Source organism: Vulpes lagopus, chromosome 17 (assembly GCF_018345385.1).
Source record: "Vulpes lagopus strain Blue_001 chromosome 17, ASM1834538v1, whole genome shotgun sequence".
NCBI lineage: Eukaryota > Metazoa > Chordata > Mammalia > Carnivora > Canidae > Vulpes > Vulpes lagopus.
Window position 1 is genome coordinate 9,277,710 of NC_054840.1, and position 19,410 is coordinate 9,297,119.

Consider the following 19,410-nt stretch of genomic DNA (forward strand, 5'->3'; position numbering starts at 1 on the left):
AGAAAACTTATTACATTCTCCACCCATATGGTTTCTGGTCTCTGTATTTGAAGCATTCTGTTCAATTTGAGTTCATATTGAAAGGTCTATGTCAAGTTTGTTTGTTTGTTTTTCTAGAAAAAAGAAGGGAAATCAATGAAAGGAGAGCCTTTTTGTTTCAAGTTATAGAAAAGCATTCCAAACTATCCTGATTGCTTTACTTAATTGGTACAAATGATCATCATTGGAAACATCAATTTCCAACGTAGATTAGATATAAAGAAGATTCAATTTAAATGAGCATAGCCATGAACTGACTTAATCAATGGATTTTGATCTTTCCCTTTTTTCTAGAACTTGAGTCCAGAAGAAAAAAAATCCACTTAGTTATGGCAAAATGAGCATCAACACAATTAATTGATAGAATATGGACTTGAAAGAGTAGTTTATGTTTGTGTGGAAATTTGGAAAGTAAAGAAAATTTTTAAGAGGCAAAAGGAAAAAGTAATTGATAATCTCAATAACCAGAGCAATCTCGTAAAACTTCAGTGTTTAGTCTTTATTTACAGAATCAAAAGCAAATGGATGTGCAGTTCTTCTTTTTTTAACCTGATTAAGTTCGTGTTTTGCTTTATGTGTTCTTATTTCTATTTTAAGTTTTGGAGAAATTATAAGAAAAAATGGACGAAAAGAGCAGAAATAAAGCTTTCCTTTATGCTTAAAAAAAATATTTGTCCTTAACATTGCTGTATCTTAATTGGCATACAGAAAAAGATAAATTATTTTTAAAAGTTTTTTGTTCTGGGATGCCTAGATGACGCAGTTGGTTAAGTGCCCACCTCTTGGTTTCAGCTCAGGGTCCTGAGATCAAGTCCCACGTGGGCTCCGCCCTCAGCACAAGGCTGCTTCGGATTCTCTCTCCCTCTCCCTCTGTCCCTCCTGCTCTGCTCTCTCTTTCTCAAATAAATAAAAAAATCTACCCCCCCCCATGTTTTTGTTCTACAAGAAGTTGATATGTAAATAGTAAATCACATATCCCTTTCAGAATTCAGGGGGAAAATGCTCTAACAAATAGGACAGTTCAGAAGCCAGATTTTGAGAGATTTTTTTTTCTGCCTTATTTTTTTTACTCAATGTTGAATGAACAGTTTCATTATAGTAATTTTTTGTTGGTTTACTTTCAAGTGTTTTGGATGACAGCAGGGAATTTAAGCCTCACAGAAAAATGCATCCATAAGTTATCAATATGTCTTAACATAGATTAATTCCTGATCATTGACTTTGTGAGGAAAATTTTGTGGAAGTTATCCTAATTCTATATGGCAGTATTATCAGGTATTTTCATCAGATAGATATCATACAGAGTGATATTTTATAAACTCATTTAGATTTGGAGTAGAAATTTAGCTCATAGCATCCTTTATTTCTTAGCTCTATAGTTAAGGAATTACAAAATTATTTTTATATATCCCTGGTGAAATAGCAGGCCAGAAAATATTGACATGCCCTGCAAGATTTCATCTGTGTTCTTTTCAGATTCATGGAACTCTAGAGACAAGATGATGGAAATACTCATTTTCTGCACCTCATATAAATATCATGTACATTTCCATATTGATAATGTAAATTGTCCTTTCTGCCTTAAAAGGCTTTTTTTTTTTTTTTTTTGGTGAGCCCTGGCCTTTTTCTTATTTCTTGAATGGCTGCATTATATCTCTAGTGTAGTTAGTCTGGGGATGATTTACTGAATATTGTCAGTACACTGGCCACTCCGTTTAAGATCAGAGGTGGTTTTGTTTTGGTTTTGATTTTGCTGTGTCACGTGTGTGTCTGTGGGTTTGGTAGCCTTGGAGGAAAAGCTGATAACTATTTAATTCTATTTTTTTTTGTTTGCCTACACATACTACTAATTATGTATTTGCTTAGATAACAGCTCAATGTGTGTATTCCTAGGTTCATTGCGTTGGATCAAGGACTAGAATTCTTAATTGGTAAATTTGTGGTGCCGAAGGGATTGGCTACTTGTAGTTTTTATACCACCACTGAGTAGGTAATAAAGTAGGCACACAATTATCTTCATTGAAAGTAGTGCTCAGAAGTGGATTCTTTAAAATGTCAAACAAAAAATTTACCGAGTGTGTTCTCAAGATTCTAAAGCAGAGACGAGAGAACCAAGCATGAATATTAACTAAAAATTGTCCTAATTTTTCTATGGTAATTCGTACTCAGTGGTAATTACAATTTTTTTTCTTTTATCTGTATACTTCTATTCACACAGCTTTATTGGGGGGGGGGGGAGCTATGTTGTATCAACAATTTTAAGGTAAATTTAAATAGTCTCTTTTCTTTCTCCCGGCCTCTTGAATGACGCTCACAAAATTGCCATAGTAAGTGGATTCCTTTTCTAATGAAGTAACTCTTAAGGAATCCTGAATAATGGAACAGGACCATACTAAATCACCAAAAAGTTCAATGCCTTTTAAGTAAATGCATTTTTAAATGCTACAAAATGTAAGATGAACCAATGGCTAAAGAAAGGTCACTGTATCTTCTAATGAATAGATGGAAGTAATTTCTAATTAGCACCTTGTTCCCTCACAAATTACACATGAATTGGTTGTAAAAGCTCTTTGTATATAAACTGTAAAGACTATAAAAACATAATTTATTATGATTGCGATGAAAGTAGGTTTCAAATGAATCCTTGATTGAATGGACACTTACCTACAAATATTTTTAACCTCTTAGAGACAGGTTTATTTACAAGATTATAAAGAATAGAACTGAGATCTTTAGTGAAACAACTTTGCTCTTCCTGAGAAATTCTGATTTACACTTTGTCAATGGAGAAATAACATAAAAATCAGAGGCGATGTGTCTCGTATGCTAATGGATCTTATTTTAAGGGCTATGGTTATAATTAGTTTTGTTCTCTGCTGCTTGAAAAAACTATGCAGTACAATAATAAATGTCAGTTACTTAGGTCCAAATTACTATAAATATTGAATTGGTTGAATCTGGAACTAGTGGGGTTATTCTATGCCTGAACTTCCTGTTTTCACCTACCTCCCAATTACTTGCAGCTGTCAAAATAATTTTAATCATTTTCAGATACTTTGCAAGAGAAAAGGGCCTTAAGCCCTTCAGCCAAAAAGGTGTTACCCCTTCTCATCTCCCTTTATTGCCCTGCTGGGTCCCTGTGTTGTAGTCAGGCCAGCATGCTTTCTGTACATCACCGTTATGCTCTAAGATCTTAAACATTTATCCAGGTCATGCCACAGTTCTGATTCTGTGCCCTTGCCTGCTAAACCACATCAGAGCATCAGAATTTTAGATGTAGGAGAGGCTTTTAGTAATCAGTTGGTAAGCCCTCTCACTTTACAAATGATGAAATATATGGCATTAAATAAATACTTATCAGATTAAAAATTAAGCCCCAATCTCTGGACGTCTAGCCTTTGGCCCCTTCCACCATCACATGTTGCCTGCAGATACATGCAACTAGGCATGAGCAGAAATCTGCTTCCTCCAAAGGAACACCTAGCACTTGCATCTCTCATCTCTGTGTCCAGGCTGTCCACCAGATATGCCTGATTATGTCCCAATGTGCATAAGAATTATGGGAATTTAAAAAGTTGGTATGGGGAGAGCAAATTGAAACATATATTAGGCAGAGGAAAACTGAGCAAGCACACTTCACAGATCCATTTGCGATTAGGGTAGCAGTTATATTTTACGTACTTTGCTGCTTTTATTACTCATTCAGTGTCAAAAAAGGTTAACATGTTGTATTTCTCAGAGCCAAACCTATAGAAAAGGAGAACCCCACTATAGGACAACCTTAAGGATGGCAAAGGGTCTTAGCTTGTATGAAAGTTTTCAACTTTTGAAAGTCATGGGAGATAAATCTGAAATAATATTCTTCTGAAAGTATGAAAATTTCAACTTTTGAAAATCATGGGAGATAAATCTGAAATAATATTTTTCCTTAAAAAAAAAATCAGGGGATCCCTGGGTGGCTCAGCGGTTTGGTGCCTACCTTTGACCCAGGGCGCAATCCTGGAGTCCTGGGATCAAGTCCCGCGTCGGGCTCCTGGCATGGAGCCTGCTTCTCCCTCTGCCTGTGTCTCTGCCTCTCTCTCTCTCTCTCTCTCTGTCTATCATAAATAAATAAATCTTAAAAAAAAAATCAGAGCCTTTCTCAGCATTCTGCTAAACTCTGAGTCCTTTCATTCTTAAATATCATATATTGAAAATACACAATACCAATTTGAAATGATTTATGTACTGTCAGTGTCCCCACTCTTCTCCTAGTAATTACTGCAGATATGCATGGTTAGAATTTTAGCAATAACCACTCAACTGTCCAACTACATTTTATTGCTGAAGAAACAGACTTAGGTGAAGTGTCTCGATCGTGAGCACAGAACTGGTTAGTGTCAGGCAGCATGGAACTCAGGAAACTTGGCTCAGGCTACTGTTATTTTCCCTAAATTATTTGAAAAATCCTTTTAAAACTATCTCTTGTCTCCATCTGATTCTATTTGTCAGCCTGTCTCTTTTTTCTTGCTTTTTTCTTTCAGGAGAATTCATCTCAGTCCTATTTAAGTTATTTTCAATGGATTTAATCTGAATTCAAACTATGGAATGAGTTTGAAAAGAAAAATCGGAAGTCTGACTCTAATTAGAATGCTGATACCATCAAAGATTTCTTTTCTTTTCTTTTCTTTTTTTCTTTCAGCATCCAGTCATACTCCTTTCTACAGATCAGGACTATTTATTGATTTTTCTGTGTTTTCAAAAGTCCCCGTGTACTTTGTTAATTTAAACAATATAGATATATCATCTCTGCCTTTGATAGAGAAGCTTTAGAGGTTGCCAATGAATTCCCAGGCTTCTTTTGGTGCAGGTCAGCTGTATCAAATTTAAAGTATTTAAAAATGAGACTCTTGGAAATCTACCTTGACACGTAATCATTAAAGCTTTACGTACATGCATTTTACAGAACGGTTGATGTGAAGAGTACATTATTGACATTACGTGCAACCTTTGATCCTGGCATTCATTTGTCTGCCTTAGTTCGGTCACTTGATAAACATTCAGCAGGTGCCCACTTTGTACCAGACCAAGGCTAGTGTGCAAACAGCAAGGAGACCAACTTTCTCAGGAGGAATCCACGTGCAGGAGGAGTGGCAAGTCTGTATATAAAAAGATAAGACTGTGGGTAGAGCTGTGCCTTGGGCCTCCAGGGATCACGGTGAAGGCAGATGCTGATCTTGAGGGTTGGGTGTCATGTCACCTGTGACCTTCCTTACAGGACCCAGACCAGCGTAATGGAAGTATCGCAAGGGCTACTCACCAGAATATGCCCCCGCAAAACCCTCTGTATCCTTCTTGCATCTTATGATCATCAGAAATCTCTCACTGCCCCACTCGAGTCCACAGCTCCTCGTAAGCACCATGCCCTTTCCTAAAGGATGAAGAAAGGATAACACCTTCATTTGAAATTGAGGGTCTCACCCAGTGAGGCCAGCCTAGTGGCTGAAGGACTCTTCTTACATCGGGTGCAGGGATCAGTGACTAAGCTGTCACCCCCTGCCGCATCTGGTGGTGCCCGACATCTCAGTGCAGAAGATATTCCTGCTTGGAGTCACATGTGTTCTTCTGAGACCACTAGGAAAATATTCATTTTCTGTAGCAGGAGGTATAAAGAAATATACTTAAGTATATTTTTATCCCAAAGGAAAGCTTGAAAATGAATGGCCAAAAGTGAAAAGAGAATTCAGGCTATCATTAAGAATTGCAGCGAAACTGGTGAAGTAGCTTTTAGACAGTCAGTGCTGATTTTGTTCCCACAGTCTGTCTCTGTCTCTGTCTCTGTCTCTGTCTCTCTTTTTGTAAGTTCCCACAGTTGTAACCATAAGCAGTCAGGCAGGTTGGTGGTGGTGGACAGAGAGCTATGTCAGGAGGAGTAAGAGTGGCTTGGGGAATAGGCTGAGGTCTGCCCCGGAGGGGTCCTTGTGTTGGTCTTAGGCCTGTAAGAGATGGTGGCCCTTCCCAGCAAGGACCTTCCAGCTGCCAGCAACGTGAGTGCTGGTTAGATTACTATTCATTCATTCATTCATTCATTCGAGACACAGAGATTGGGGCAGAGACACACACAGGCAGAGGGAGAAGCAGACTCCCTGCGGGGAGCCCCACGCGGGACTCGATCCCAGGACCCTGGGGTCACGCCCTGAGCCGAGGGCAGATGCTCAACTACTGAGCCACCCGGGCGTCCCTCTTGGATGACTTTTTAAGGTCCTCTGTGCCATCTGGACATCCCTATCAAACTTAAACATGTCCACTGTGGGACACATGGTTTGCCTCGCCCCAGGCCTCCTTGATCCTGGATCCGTCTTGCACACGGTAGCCTCAGTCAAAAATATTTGCACCATCCCTGGATCCACTCTCATGGTGCACTTTGAATCCATCACTCAGGCATTTTGATTTGATTTTCTTAAATATATTTTGCTTCTGGGCATTCCTCTCCCTCTGTCAGTGATGATTGCATACCCTTGGATATTATAAGGCAAGGTTCCCTTCATTCTGCAAAATTACCCCTCAGAAAAAGAGGGAGTCTTGTTGTATTGGAGTCAGCACAAAGCCTCTGCTATTTCTGGGTGCTTTCCCAACTGCTTTATTTTAAACAGCAGAGCACTGTGTGAGGAAGACACATTAGCCCAAAATGACCTCGTTTGATGTGGTTAGATATTTATGGAAGGCACCTGACCAATTTTTTTTTTAAGAACGAAATAACACTTAGAATGGTGTATTTATTCCCAGGAATGTGTCCTCCTCCGGTTGCAAATGCAAAATGTTTTTATAAACAAGCCTCTTTACCACGAGCCCCCGCCAAAAGCACCCCAGTACACTCGAGTCAACAATACAGAAAGCATGAATATTCACCTACAGGACGACTGAAACCACTGGCCCTCCTTGCTTTTTTTTTTTTTTTTATTGGAGTTTAATTTGCCAACATCTAGCATAACACCCAGTGCTCATCCTGCCAAGTGCCCCCCTCAGTACCCGTCACCCAGTCACCCCCACCCCCACCCACCTCCCTTTCCACTACCCCTTGTTCATTTCCCAGAGTTAGGGGTCTCTCCTGTTTTGTCAACCTCATTGATATTTTCACTCATTTTCTCTCCTTTCTCTTTATTCCCTTTCACTTTTATTTATATTCCCCAAATGAATGAGACCATATAATGTTTGTCCTTCTCCAACTGACTTACTTCACTCAGCATCATACCCTCCAGTTCCATCCATGTTGAAGCAGATGGTGGGTATTTGTCATTTCTGATGGCTGAGGAATATTCCATTGTATACATAGACCACAGCTTCTTTATCCATCATCTGTCGATGGACACCAAGGCTCCTTCCACAGTTTGGCTATTGTGGACATTGCTGCTAGAAACATCGGGGTGCAGGTGTCCTGGCGTTTCACTGCATCTGTATCTTTGGGGTAAATCCCCAGCAGTGCAATTGCTGGGTCGTAGGGCAGGTCTATTTTTAACTCTTCGAGGAACCTCCACACAGTTTTCCAGAGTGGCTGCACCAGTTCCCATTACCACCAACAGTGCAGGAGGGTTCCCCTTTCTCCGCATCCTCTCCAACATGTGTTGTTTCCTGTCTTGTTCATTTTCCCCGTTCTCACTGGGGTGAGGAGGGATCTCCTTGCTTTTACAGATGTGAGCAGCTTAGGACGGTTCTGGCGGTGGCAGCAGACAGAGCGTCCCCAGATGTTGCCTCTCAGGGGAGACGGGGATGCTTCAGGAACCTCCGAGGACTAAAATTCTAAATTCTAAAACCCGCCTGAAGAGTTTGAATCATGGTGTTGGGAGAGATGTGGATGGGGGGTGGGAGGGGGACACATCTAGCTGTGTTTTCCATTTCACTATTCCTGTCACTGAACAAACACCCTTCACCTTTCACCTAAACCAGTACACAGTCAGCAAAGTGGAGGAAGCTTTAAGTAGAGAACTCAGTGGATTTGCACAAAGCCGGCGTCTCCGGCACCCAGAAAGGCTGTCTCGCACTCTCCCAGGCCCTGCGCGCCTCCCTCCTGTCTCCTGTCACCGCCGTCAGCTCTCGCCTGGCTTTGAGCTGCTTGTGAGTAGCCTGACTTAGGAAGCACCGCCCTGCCGTCTGGCTGCTTTCCTTTCCTGTGTGGAACTCGCCTGTTCTCCCAGTCCGCTCCTTTGCCCCGCTGGGTGACGCCAACAGGTTCCTGAACAACCGCGCCTCCTCATTCTCCTGTGACCCATGATCCTGTTGTTTTACAGCTTGGGACTATTATGAATAGTGCTGTTCTTAAGACCCTCCTATGTGCGGTAAATGGTAAATAAATTAAAATATTGGGTTGGGTGCATGCCGAGGCGTGGGATTCATTGGCCACGAGGTCTGCATCCATCAGCCCTGGCGGACACCACCAGGCAGTTTTCTGAAGTGGTTGTACTGACTCCATCCATCAGCGACGTCATGCCAACCTTTGGTATTGTCTGTCTTTGAGAGTTTTCACCATTTTGTTGGGAGGATAGTGGTATTACCTGATTTTAATTTGATTTCCCTGATGATTAAGTTAGTTGGCCACTTTTTCGTACCTTTAAGAGTCGGTTTGTATTCTTTTTCACCTCCTACTCCTTTCCACTGCTCTAAAATGTTGTATATTCCAGGTGGTAAAATAATCAGCTTTTTAAAAATTATTATTATTGGATTGTCCTATTTGCATAACTGGAGATCATCTTCTATTCGGGCAATATGAAATTTTAATCTTCATACTATTTTGTTCCAGGTTATTGCAATGACATCCTAACTGATGAATCCATCAACCTCTGCGCTCTCTTGGATTCTCTATCTTGTGCACCACCCATAAACTTATTTTCTGGCAACCTTGCAGGCCTGATCAAGTCCATCGGAGCCCTGTCTCACCCATTCTCTCCCCACGCGGCCGCCTACTTTCCTATCATCCCTATGCTAAACAATGTTTCCAGAGTTCCCCTGTGAGGGCAGCCCCAGTGGCTTGGCGGTTTAGTGCCACCTTCAGCCCAGGGCGTGATCCTGGAGATCCTGGATCGAGTCCCTTGTCGGGCTCCCTGCATGGAGCCTGCTTCTCCCTCTGTCCGTGTCTCTTCCTCTCTCTGTGTTTCTCATGAATAAATCAATAAATCTTTAAACAAACAAAAAAAGAACTCCCCTGTGAAAGCACACAGCAGGGGAGGCAGGTGGTGCACACTTGCTGAATATTCCAATTATCAGGTATGATAATTCCCTGGAAATTCTGATTCAGTAGATGCAGGTTGGGCCCCAGGAATCTGTGCTATTAACAAGGTTATTCTTACTCAGTTTGAAGAATACCATAAACAGATTTCTTGTTTTTGCCTCAGTGCTCTTGCACATTCTGTCTCCACTGTCTGTATCTTTCTGCGTTCTTTCCTCCATTGTCATCTTTCAACATCCGCACCAGATGTTACCTGTAGGAGTCTAATTGACTCCTGTAGGCTGAGTGAATCACTCCGTAATCAATAAATTGCTTATCCCATAAATCTTCCTCACAGACCTCTTGCGCTAGTGGCCTGCCCATCTCAGCTGATGGCATGCACTGGTGTTAGCCTCAGTATAAACGCAGAACCTGCCACAGCCTGCACATCGGTCCTATTCCACCATCACCTCATGCCTAGATTATTGCAGAAGCCTGCTAATAACCTCTTTCCCTGCTGGCATCTTGCACCTATGCGGTCAGAGCGATCATTATTTTAAGATCTAAATCATCTGAACCCTGTACTCCTGCTCAAACTCTCCAGAGGATTTTGGAGTAAAAGCTAGAGTCTTCTTCACTAGGTCCTATGAGGCCCATCCCACCCTGTCCCCTTCCCCACTTTTGCCCTTTGATCTTCCAGCTACTCAGCTACAGTGGCTTTTCTACATTTCTTAGAACGTCCCGAAGTATGCTTGCCCTGTAGAGTTTTTGCATTGCCCATTCCTTCTCTCCGGAACATTTTCCCCTACGTGTCTGTAGTAGTAACTCTTGCACTTTTTTCAAATCTTGGCTCAGATGTCTTCTCCTCAGTGAGTCCTGCCTTGACTACCCGATTTAGAGATGTGACCCATCCTTCCTTCCCATACCTCTAGTCCCTTTACCCTGCTCTCCCTGCCCTCCACCCCATGACACTCATTAGTTCCGAATCATTTATATATCTCCCAGAATATGAACTCCCTGGAGACATTTTTGAATTTTTTTTTTTTTTTTACTGTTGTGCTCATAACGTATGCCCAAGGATATCAGGACCAGTGCCTGGCACATAGTAAGTGTTCACTGAATACTTGTTTGATTTGTTCACTGAAGTATTCAGGATGTGTTAGAGATGTAACCTTAAATAATATCTCTGTAGAAGCCAGAATTTTAGGAAAACTTCTCCAAGCTATATTGTATATTTTCACATCTTGAAGTGAAAATGTGATATTGGGAGTTTGGATGAAGCTGGGGTTGCTTGTGTGCTGCTGGGTTGATTTGAAGAAGTGTGTTATAGGCCGGCTCAGCCTACCGCTCTTGGGGCTATTCTTTGGGATACAGGCTTATGCAAAGTTAAAAACCTCTCCGGGTAGATACCTGAGTGTTTGTTCCCTCCTTGCTGGGGTTAGTGGTACTGTCCTCAGAGACAGGTTCCCATGAATAAATCAGATCACCTAGGAAAATGAAATGTCTTATGGTTGGTTCAAGCACATCAATTTTGAAAAGTATATGCATAAATGCATAGTCCTATTATAAAACCAATGTGCTTTTGCATATTTTAGCTCATCTAAAGGGCATTCTACATCCTTGCATCAATTAGGGGTGACCAGAAGCCTCTTCCCCTCTTTCTCTTTCTCTCCTGCATTGTGTCCTGAAACACTATGATGCTGTCCTGCTAATATCTGACTGCTAAATAAGAATATTACTGTACAGGGCCTATTTATAGACATCTAATTTTAGAATAATTTTGCTTCTATTACCGTAAGTTCTTAAGTTCCCCATATATATGCAAATATATGTATATATTTTTAATATATATGCACACATATATACATATTATATATATATATATAATTTTTGCTTTGTAAGGTGTAGCATTTTCATGGGGCAGGAGGATATTTTTCCTCTCAGCTTGCAAAGAGGTTCTGTTTAAAAATCTGTTGGCTTCAGCAGATACATTATGTCAGCTCACGTAACCTTTGGTGATTGCTAATTGTCTTCTTCCTGTTTTACCTGACTTTACCTCTCCTCACAGCCCAAATTTATTGATTATAAGCTTTTTATAAGAGTCAATCCTACACTTTTGTGTTTTTCAAGATGCCTGGAAGGAACACTGCCGGGCTGTAATAGAATAGCTCTAAGCAGCTAAGAGAAGATTCCTTTCATGAGGAGTCAGTAGATTTCATCTAATAATAAGAATGATGATTAGTAGCTCACCACTTGAAAGAAGACTCCTCTATGAAGAAATATATCTTAAGTCAGCTAATGTAATACTTATTTGAAAAAGCCAAATCTCAGAGAGTGTCATGAGGGAAAGCCTGGGTATAGTTTTATCCAAAATAAAAAAGGCAGTTAAGCACCATTCAAATCATGCTTAAAATTTCCATTTAAATGACTTCATAAACTGTATGCATTAGCAAACATAAAAATAGACACTTGTGTGAGCTATTATTGGAACGTTATTGTGCAGCAAAACAAAACAAAAACAAAAACAAAAAAACTTTAATTGCTATGCAGTAGAAAAATACCTAATCAGACTGTCCTTTTTTCTCTCAGCATCCTGAAAGCATCTGTATTCCAGAGCTGGGAGTTAACTAATGCTAATCTTACGAGCCTGCACGTCAACAGATAAATTTATATTTAATCTCTTTTTCTGTTACCTCTCTCTTCTCTGCAATAGGCGAGTACTAATGAGCCAACAAATGTGGAAATTTAGCTTAAAAGTGCCCAGCCATAAAGGATGGCAGGCAAATGAGCAAAAGTATGAAATGTCTTCTAAATGCACCCATTCATTTAACAGCTATTGAATACCACCAGATATTAGGAACTAGAGTACTGGGACTGAAGTAGTAATAAAGGTTTGGGATATTGAAGAGGAGGATTAAGGAGCTAGCCAATCCCAGCCTTCAAGGCACCTATAATTCATTCATTCATTCATTCATTCATTCATTTATTCATTCATTATCTATCGAATGTCGACAATCCAGCGTACCAGGGGTACAGGAGGGAAATAAGGCAAACCACATATTCTTGCCCTGACAAAACTTATATTCTAGTGGGATAGAAAAGCAATAAATAAGACAAATAACACACACACACACACATATATGTGTGTGTGTTAATATATATATAAATATATATATTAAAAAATATATATGCAAAAGCAATAAATAAGACAAATAACATACACACACATATATGTGTATGTGTTTATATATATATATATATATTTTTTTTTTTTTTTTCCTTTGGTAGGGTGTTATGCCCTAAGGAGAAAAATAAAGTAGGAATGGAGACTACAAGTGTTGAGAGTAGGGAGCAGGTTGCAATTTTCAATAGATTGCCCGGGAAAGGACTTGGGAAGAAGGTATCTTTTTAGTAAAGGTCTGCAAGAAATAAGGGGGTCTGTTGTGCAGGTGCCTGGAGAAGGAGCAGTGGCGGCAGCAGGAAGAGGTGGTGCAAGGTGCTGGGGGGAGAGGGTGCCTGGGCTGTTAGAGGAAGGGCAGGCTGCAGTGGCACCAACAGCCTGGCGAAGCCTTGCAAGGGGGTTGGGTGTCACTCGGAGCATGATGGGAAGCCACTGCAAGGTTCTGCGCCCCGGGCCTGGAATGTGAATATGTAATTTAGTAAAGGGAGCTAACCGCAGGGAAAGGTTAATTAATAATTGAATTCAACCATAAATTGTCAAGCTGACTGGAAAGGTTAAACTGTGCTGGAAGACATAAAACTAGGATGAGCGAGAAGTCCAACCTGGGCCTAACTTTTGAGGAGTTACCTGTGAGAGGTCGTAGCGACCTTCTGAAGATGGTGCAGGAGTCGGGGAGACACCATGGAAAGAGCCGGGCTGAGACTCTGACCACTGACGATAGCCACAGGGTGTCCCTTGTCTACTCCCAGGGGCCGGAGGGGGGGATCCAGTGAGATCTTCAAAATGTCACCACCACTTTGTTCTTTTGCTTCCTTGTTGTATGTGCGTTGTTTTCCGAGATCTCTGTTCTTCCTCAGACTCCTTAGGAGGTAGAATTATGAAGGAAGGAAGGAAAGGGAATTGGAAAACTCTGTCTTCGTGTTGATTCCTGAGTCATTGTTCTACAGAAGAGGGGGCGACTGTCCTCCATCCCACATCTGGTGACTGAGAACCACCACCGGAAACCGTTCTAAAGGCTGTAATCAATATCTGCTATTCTAGGCCTAAAAACAAAGACAAAACAAATCTTCAAAAGTATTATGTTCTGGGAACTAAGGTGATTTCAGTTTATCTTCCTCTTTGTCATCCCTCTTGCCTCCTACTTGAAGATCTTCAACCACCAGGGCGCCTGGGTGGCTCAGTCGGTTAAGTGGCTGATTCTTGATTTCGTGATCTCAGGGTCATGAGATCAAGCTTCAGGTCTGGCTCTGTAGTCAGCACAGCAACTTCTTGAATCTCCCTCTCTCTTTCCCTGTGCTCCTCCCCCTGCCTTCTCTCTGTCTCTCTCTAAAATAAATAAAATCTTTAAAAGAAAAACCCGAAAAACAAACCTTCAACCAAATTTTCAAAAGCCCAGATTTGTTCATTTTCATTTTTATCAGCTCTAAAGCGATAAAGATACTTGGAATTCTTAATATTTTCACAAGCTGAATTGTGTGACTTTCATACAATTGGTTTTTTTTGTTTTTTTTTTTTTTTTTATAAAGATAAAACCTTACGTTATTGTCAGGACAGAAAGCAAAATTTTATGATCTGTTGCTTCTGCCAAAGAAACATTGCCCTCTCTTGGCTTAAGGTGTTAAAACACTTAGCAGTGTTTTATGTCTAATTTTGGAGTGTTGCTTTCAAATTCTGAATTGGAGCAGTTCGCCCTGAAATGTCATGGATTTGTGTTTTGCCCATAGTGGATGTATACAGCTAATTTCTCTTGTGGCTTTCAGAGCAAGTCAGAGTTGAGATGGAAAATTGCTGTAGGAAGCTGGCATGATTTTAAACTCTTGAAGGAGGAGTAAAACCTCTTTCCGTTCTCCACTGCATGGAAAATATTAAACTCCCTTGCAGGACGCAGGGGAGATGATGAGTATTATGCATTTTCATCTCTTTCTCATGAGTTCTTGTGATTCAAATCCTACCCCCATTGCACTGTTAATTCTGCATTAAAAATCCTGAATGCAAAAAAAAAAAAAAAAAAAAAAAAAATCCTGAATGCCCAGATTGAATCATTATGTACCTTTCTCGTTGTAGAGGTTCTAGCGGTATTAGTTCATCTTGACTGATGCCCTTGACTTCAGAGTATAAATAGAAAAATAGAGATAGGTGACAAGGATTGATTAGCGATCCTCCTCCTAAGTGAAACAGTAAACCTCTCTAGATAAATCACTAGCTCCAAAGCCGGGAGAATGCATGTTAAAAGAATTAAGGGCAGTGTGGGTGTATGTGTGTGTGCATTTTATTATTTTTTTTAAAGGCTTCTGAAGTTTGGAGCCGTTTGATTTTTTTTTTTAAGGGAAAGATTCCTTTTAAGTAAAAGGGAACTGAGATTAATATTTTATTGCCTTTCTGAGTCCCCCCTCCCTCTATGCATAATCATATATCTATATCTGTAATTACTTTATTACTATTAGAATTTAACTGTAGGGTTGAAAGGGCTCAGGGAATCCTCTGATTGCTTCCCTGGCAATCTTAAGCCCCACAGGGAGGAAAGCGAGTATCTTGGGGTGCCCCAGCATTTCCTCTGTGCCAGCTCATGTTCTGTGCACTTGGCGTAAGTGACCCACTCACGTAACCCCGATGACACCCGCTCACGGGTGGATGCTCCCCTTATTCACCCACAGCAGGTGGGGAAGCCGAAGCGCAAGGAAGTTCAGCAGCTCGCCCCAGAAGGCACGGATCCGGGGTTTGAATCCTGCTCTCAACCATTAGGCTGCTGCCTGCCTCTTTCCCTCACCCATTCTTTCTAGAATTTGCAATCCCGAGGGTAAATTTTCACCGACCCATTCCCCTTCCCTTATAGATCTTTTAAGGCTCCCCTTGTCATGATTTTCCCTTCTTGGAACTCGGGGAAGGAACCCCACTTCTCCCCGCCTCTCGCCTCCTCCTCAGCCTGCAACCATTGCTGCATTCTTTTTTTTTTTTTTTTTTTGCTATTTTAAAAAAATTGTTTACATTTATTCTATTTACTTATTTTTGTTATTTGCCCATTTCTGCACTCTTAAGTTACTTTACGTTGGGGTTAGAAGCCAGTGCCATGTAATAAGGGCTTGGCCAGTTCTGAGTTGGATAATATCAATAGTACAGTCACCTCCTGGTGTGTACATACATCCTCTATTCCTGTTTATCACATCTTTTTTTTTTTTTTTTTTTACAGTCTTTGCAAAACCACATTCTTCATGCCTTAGATCTTGCTATTGATGAGCGATGCCATTTTATTCATCCTTGACTAGCTCAGGTGTCTCACGGCCTTTGAATTTTGACTGTGATCCATGAGCACGTCCTGGCTTCGTGGACGTTGTGTTGCATCTGTTTAGGGTATTTATAAAAGTTTGTAACGGAGTGTCCTAGGATTCTCTGGCTCTTGAGACAACGCTGCTATTAGGATGTGGAATGTGTAAATTCCCACTGAGTGTAAAACTGTCGAGAGACGGTTGTGTGACTCAGTATGATAAATGGGCACTTTGGGCCAGCTGTTGGCACATCACCGACCTGACTGCGACGCGGGGAAGAGGCCGAGGGACTGGAGCACAGCCTCCCACCCTCTCACCCCATCCCCTAGACTCCCTCTCTGCCTGCTGCAATCCAGTGGGCCCTCCACTCTCCCGGGAGATGAAATAACTCTGCTTCCCAGGGCAAAGACCATCGTTACCCACTTACCAAGTCCCATACAAGACTCCTTTGCCACAGCAAGTTTGCAGAGTGATTGCCAGTGGTTGCTGCAGTAGAGGATTGTGCAGGATTGTGATTCGTAAGTGCAGCTTTCCCCCGCCGTTACTTCCCCTCTACTCCACAGTAAGGTCTGCTACTTGGGAGTCTGAGGTGGTGAGCGGTCCTCTCGAATTTGTCTTGTTGGCTCTGCTGCTGTCTTTTAAAAGCATGGATGATTCTTTTTCTTTTTTTTTTTTTTTTAAGATTTTATTTATTTATTCAGGAGAGACACAGAGAGAGAGGCAGAGGGAGAAGCAGGCTCCATGCAAGGAGCCCAATGCGGGACTCGATCCCAGGACCCCGGGGTCACGACCTGAGCTGAAGGCCAATGCTCAGCCACTGAGCCACCCAGGAGCCCCCTCACGGGTGTTTCTAGTCTGGAATTGTTTCCCTCTAGTGGTCCTGACCTCCTTGGCAGCCCCCCAACCTCACGACCTCCCCACACCCTCTGCCACTGCAGTTCCATTGGAAAAAGACCTTGACAGTTCTTCCTGTTGTTTCCTTTGGAAGTGGTGCACACGCTTGCTGAAATCATCTACCCCATATCCAGCTAGTGCACCGCAGCTCCAGTGTACCAGGCACGTTTGTGTTCCCACGACTCTCTACCCAGACCTGGGAACTTTGGCCAGTGGATTAGAGGAGAGGCAGGATATTTCCTTCCCACTGGGGAGCTCAGGTGTGCCTGGGGCGTCCTGTTCTTGCCTCTGGGATGTCATGATAGCACCGTCACGGACTTGTTCCCCTGTAAATGTTTCCCACCTGATTGAAATTCTCAAAGTCCATGAGCCTGCTTGGCTTGGCTTAGTGAGGTTCTGTAGCGCTAATCCTTTCTTCCCTTGCCTTGTTCCAAACGTCATTCCAGATGATACTGTTAGTACCCATTCAAGGAACTTCTTGGTTTTAGTAGGGTTTGGACACTGGCAGATGGACTTATCTGCCATAGAGACTTATTTGGGGGAAAAAATGTGATTTCTCAACAATGGACTTACAGGCAAGCCTTAGAGTACAGCTAGGTTGTGGTAGTGGTAGAGGGAGCCCTGAGAATGGAAGGTTTCTCTGGGATGACAAGATGAGACATGCAGGGTAGGGAGAAGCCCGAGGACCCAGGAGATGGCAGGCATGCTGGGAGGAGGACAGCAGTGGCTGGCAACTGGCAGCTGTGACACTGGGGAAAGGGCAGGAGGGACAGGGCGTCCCTTCAAGCAACAAGGAGTTAGAGCAGGCGTGGGGGTGGGTGGGTGGAGTTGCTGTGACCTCGGCGCTTTGGGATGGCCAGTAGTGTCAGGCAGTTGTATGTGTTGTATCTGGCGAGTCAGCGATGGGTGATTCAGTTGTGTCTTAGGGTAGCCAAGGGAAGCCAGACGCTGGTAGATGAACCAAATGACAGGTTTGGCTTAGTTTGGCATGGGATTGAGGTCATATGTGACCATAATGCTGCACAAACAGAGGATTCAAAGCAAACACCAGAAATTCAGTTTTTGCCATTCCCCCCCTCACCCTTCTTGGCCTGTACAAACCACTCTGTGAGGTTGGGTTTTCAGTCCCGGAATGAAATCTTAGCACAGACCTGGATGCTTCTTGACATCTCAGATTAAAAAAAAAAAAAAAGTATTAATAACTTGTATCCACAAACACAGTCTCTATTATGTCTGGCTTAGTCCATCTGCATACATTTTATTATAGAAATAAAATAGCCATTTAATTATTTTATTCGTTCCAAAGTAAAGCTTTTCCCACTCCTCCAGCTCTTGTTTGCTGTAGATGTGAAGGCCGAGGTGGGGAAGAGAGTTCTGCTGAGCTCCTCGTCCCTGTTTTCCCTCTAGGACATCCAGACTACCTCTCTCTTCCCCGGGCATGGCTGGCTCTTCAGAGTAGACAGGGCAGGTGGGGACAGGCCAAGTCCAGGGGCGTCTTCCAGCCTGACCTCACTTTGCTGTTGGCTTCCTGCAGATGTGAAGCTGACGTCTGTAGGTTCTCCGTAGGGTCCCTCCCCTCTTGGCTTCTGTGGCTCCCTCACTGTGTTTTCCTTGATGTAGGGGAGATACAAGGTCTCTTTCATGCCAGTGGGGGTGCGGCCTTCGTTCAGGTTCAGATCCCGTGGACTTGGCAGCACTTAGGGGGTAGCTAGGTGGAAAAGCCCTGGAGTCTCTAGCAAACTAAGGGAGGTGGGAGCTAGAAATAGAGCTGTGGGGCTAGCCGCCGTGCACATGGTGGGAGAGGACCAGACAGTGGACACATTGGCCCAGGAGAAGACGTGGAGCCTCGTATTCGACAGATGCTCGTATTTGAGAAGCAGGAGAAGGAGCTGGAAAAAGAAGGTGGAAGGAAGCCTCTTTCAGAGTATTGTTTTCAAAGGTGTGGACTGTGCAGAAGTCAGCTCAGAATTAGGTCTGTTGTGGCTTTTTTTTTTTTTTTTTAAACCCAGAACTTGGAACTTAAACATGTATACATTTTTATTTCAATCGTGAAGACCCCAAAGTGTTTTCCTCCCCCGTTTGGAAAATTTGATGTTACCTTTACTTTAGAGTTTCTAATTCTTTGCCGACAAATTTTAACTTTTTTCTTTCAGTTGTGTATGAACACAGATCAAGATTAGAGAAATCCTTGCAAAAGGAAAGACTTGAACATAAAAAAGCAAAGGAAGGTAAATATAAAATGCAGTTTGTGTTCTGTGTTTTTATCATACTCCTCTTCGAAACATCACGTGCTTGCTTTACTATCTCTTTGGTGTTGTTAAGAACTTTCTCAGATCAGCCCTGAGTCAGTTTTATAAGTAGACAGAGGAGGTCAAGCGATATGTTACACATTGAACAATACGGTAATTCCTGCTTAAGATTGGACTCAGAATCTTTCATTCGCTGCCACCTTGAGGCAGTTCATAGTATTGGTTACACATAATATATCAGAAATAAACCGCTTTAACTCTGAATATTACACACATATGTCACTCATCCCCGAAAATTCTGGCCATAGATGTCCGAGAAGTAACAGCATGTGTTGCCCGGAATATGACACATTTTATACATTCATCCACATACACATACACAGGCATACAGACATTTATCTATGTTTACAACTTAATACATTGATCACATCTTATGGTGTCTCTTTTGTTTTTCTCTGCAGGGTGTCTCTTAAGTTACACACTTGTTTTTATCTTGTGAAGGCTTTTGTTGGCACAGCTGATTGGTTCAATTTGGAAAATTAGCATCTAGCACAGGCATTGGGCAACCCATTGACTTTTAACACAATTTTTCTATAAAGCATAGGC

The 19,410-nt window shown here is 42.1% G+C and overlaps 1 protein-coding gene across 4 annotated transcripts in view; it reads left to right on the plus strand.

Moving 5' to 3' along the window:
- Nucleotides 1–19,410, plus strand: part of GOLIM4 (golgi integral membrane protein 4) — a 77,484-nt gene that overhangs the window by 26,934 nt on the left and 31,140 nt on the right. For all 4 annotated transcript variants that reach the window (XM_041731522.1, XM_041731524.1, XM_041731521.1 and 1 more), the window contains exon 2: nucleotides 18,709–18,783. In XM_041731522.1, the coding sequence (XP_041587456.1) occupies nucleotides 18,709–18,783 (75 nt within the window). The remainder of the gene's footprint in view (nucleotides 1–18,708; nucleotides 18,784–19,410) is intronic.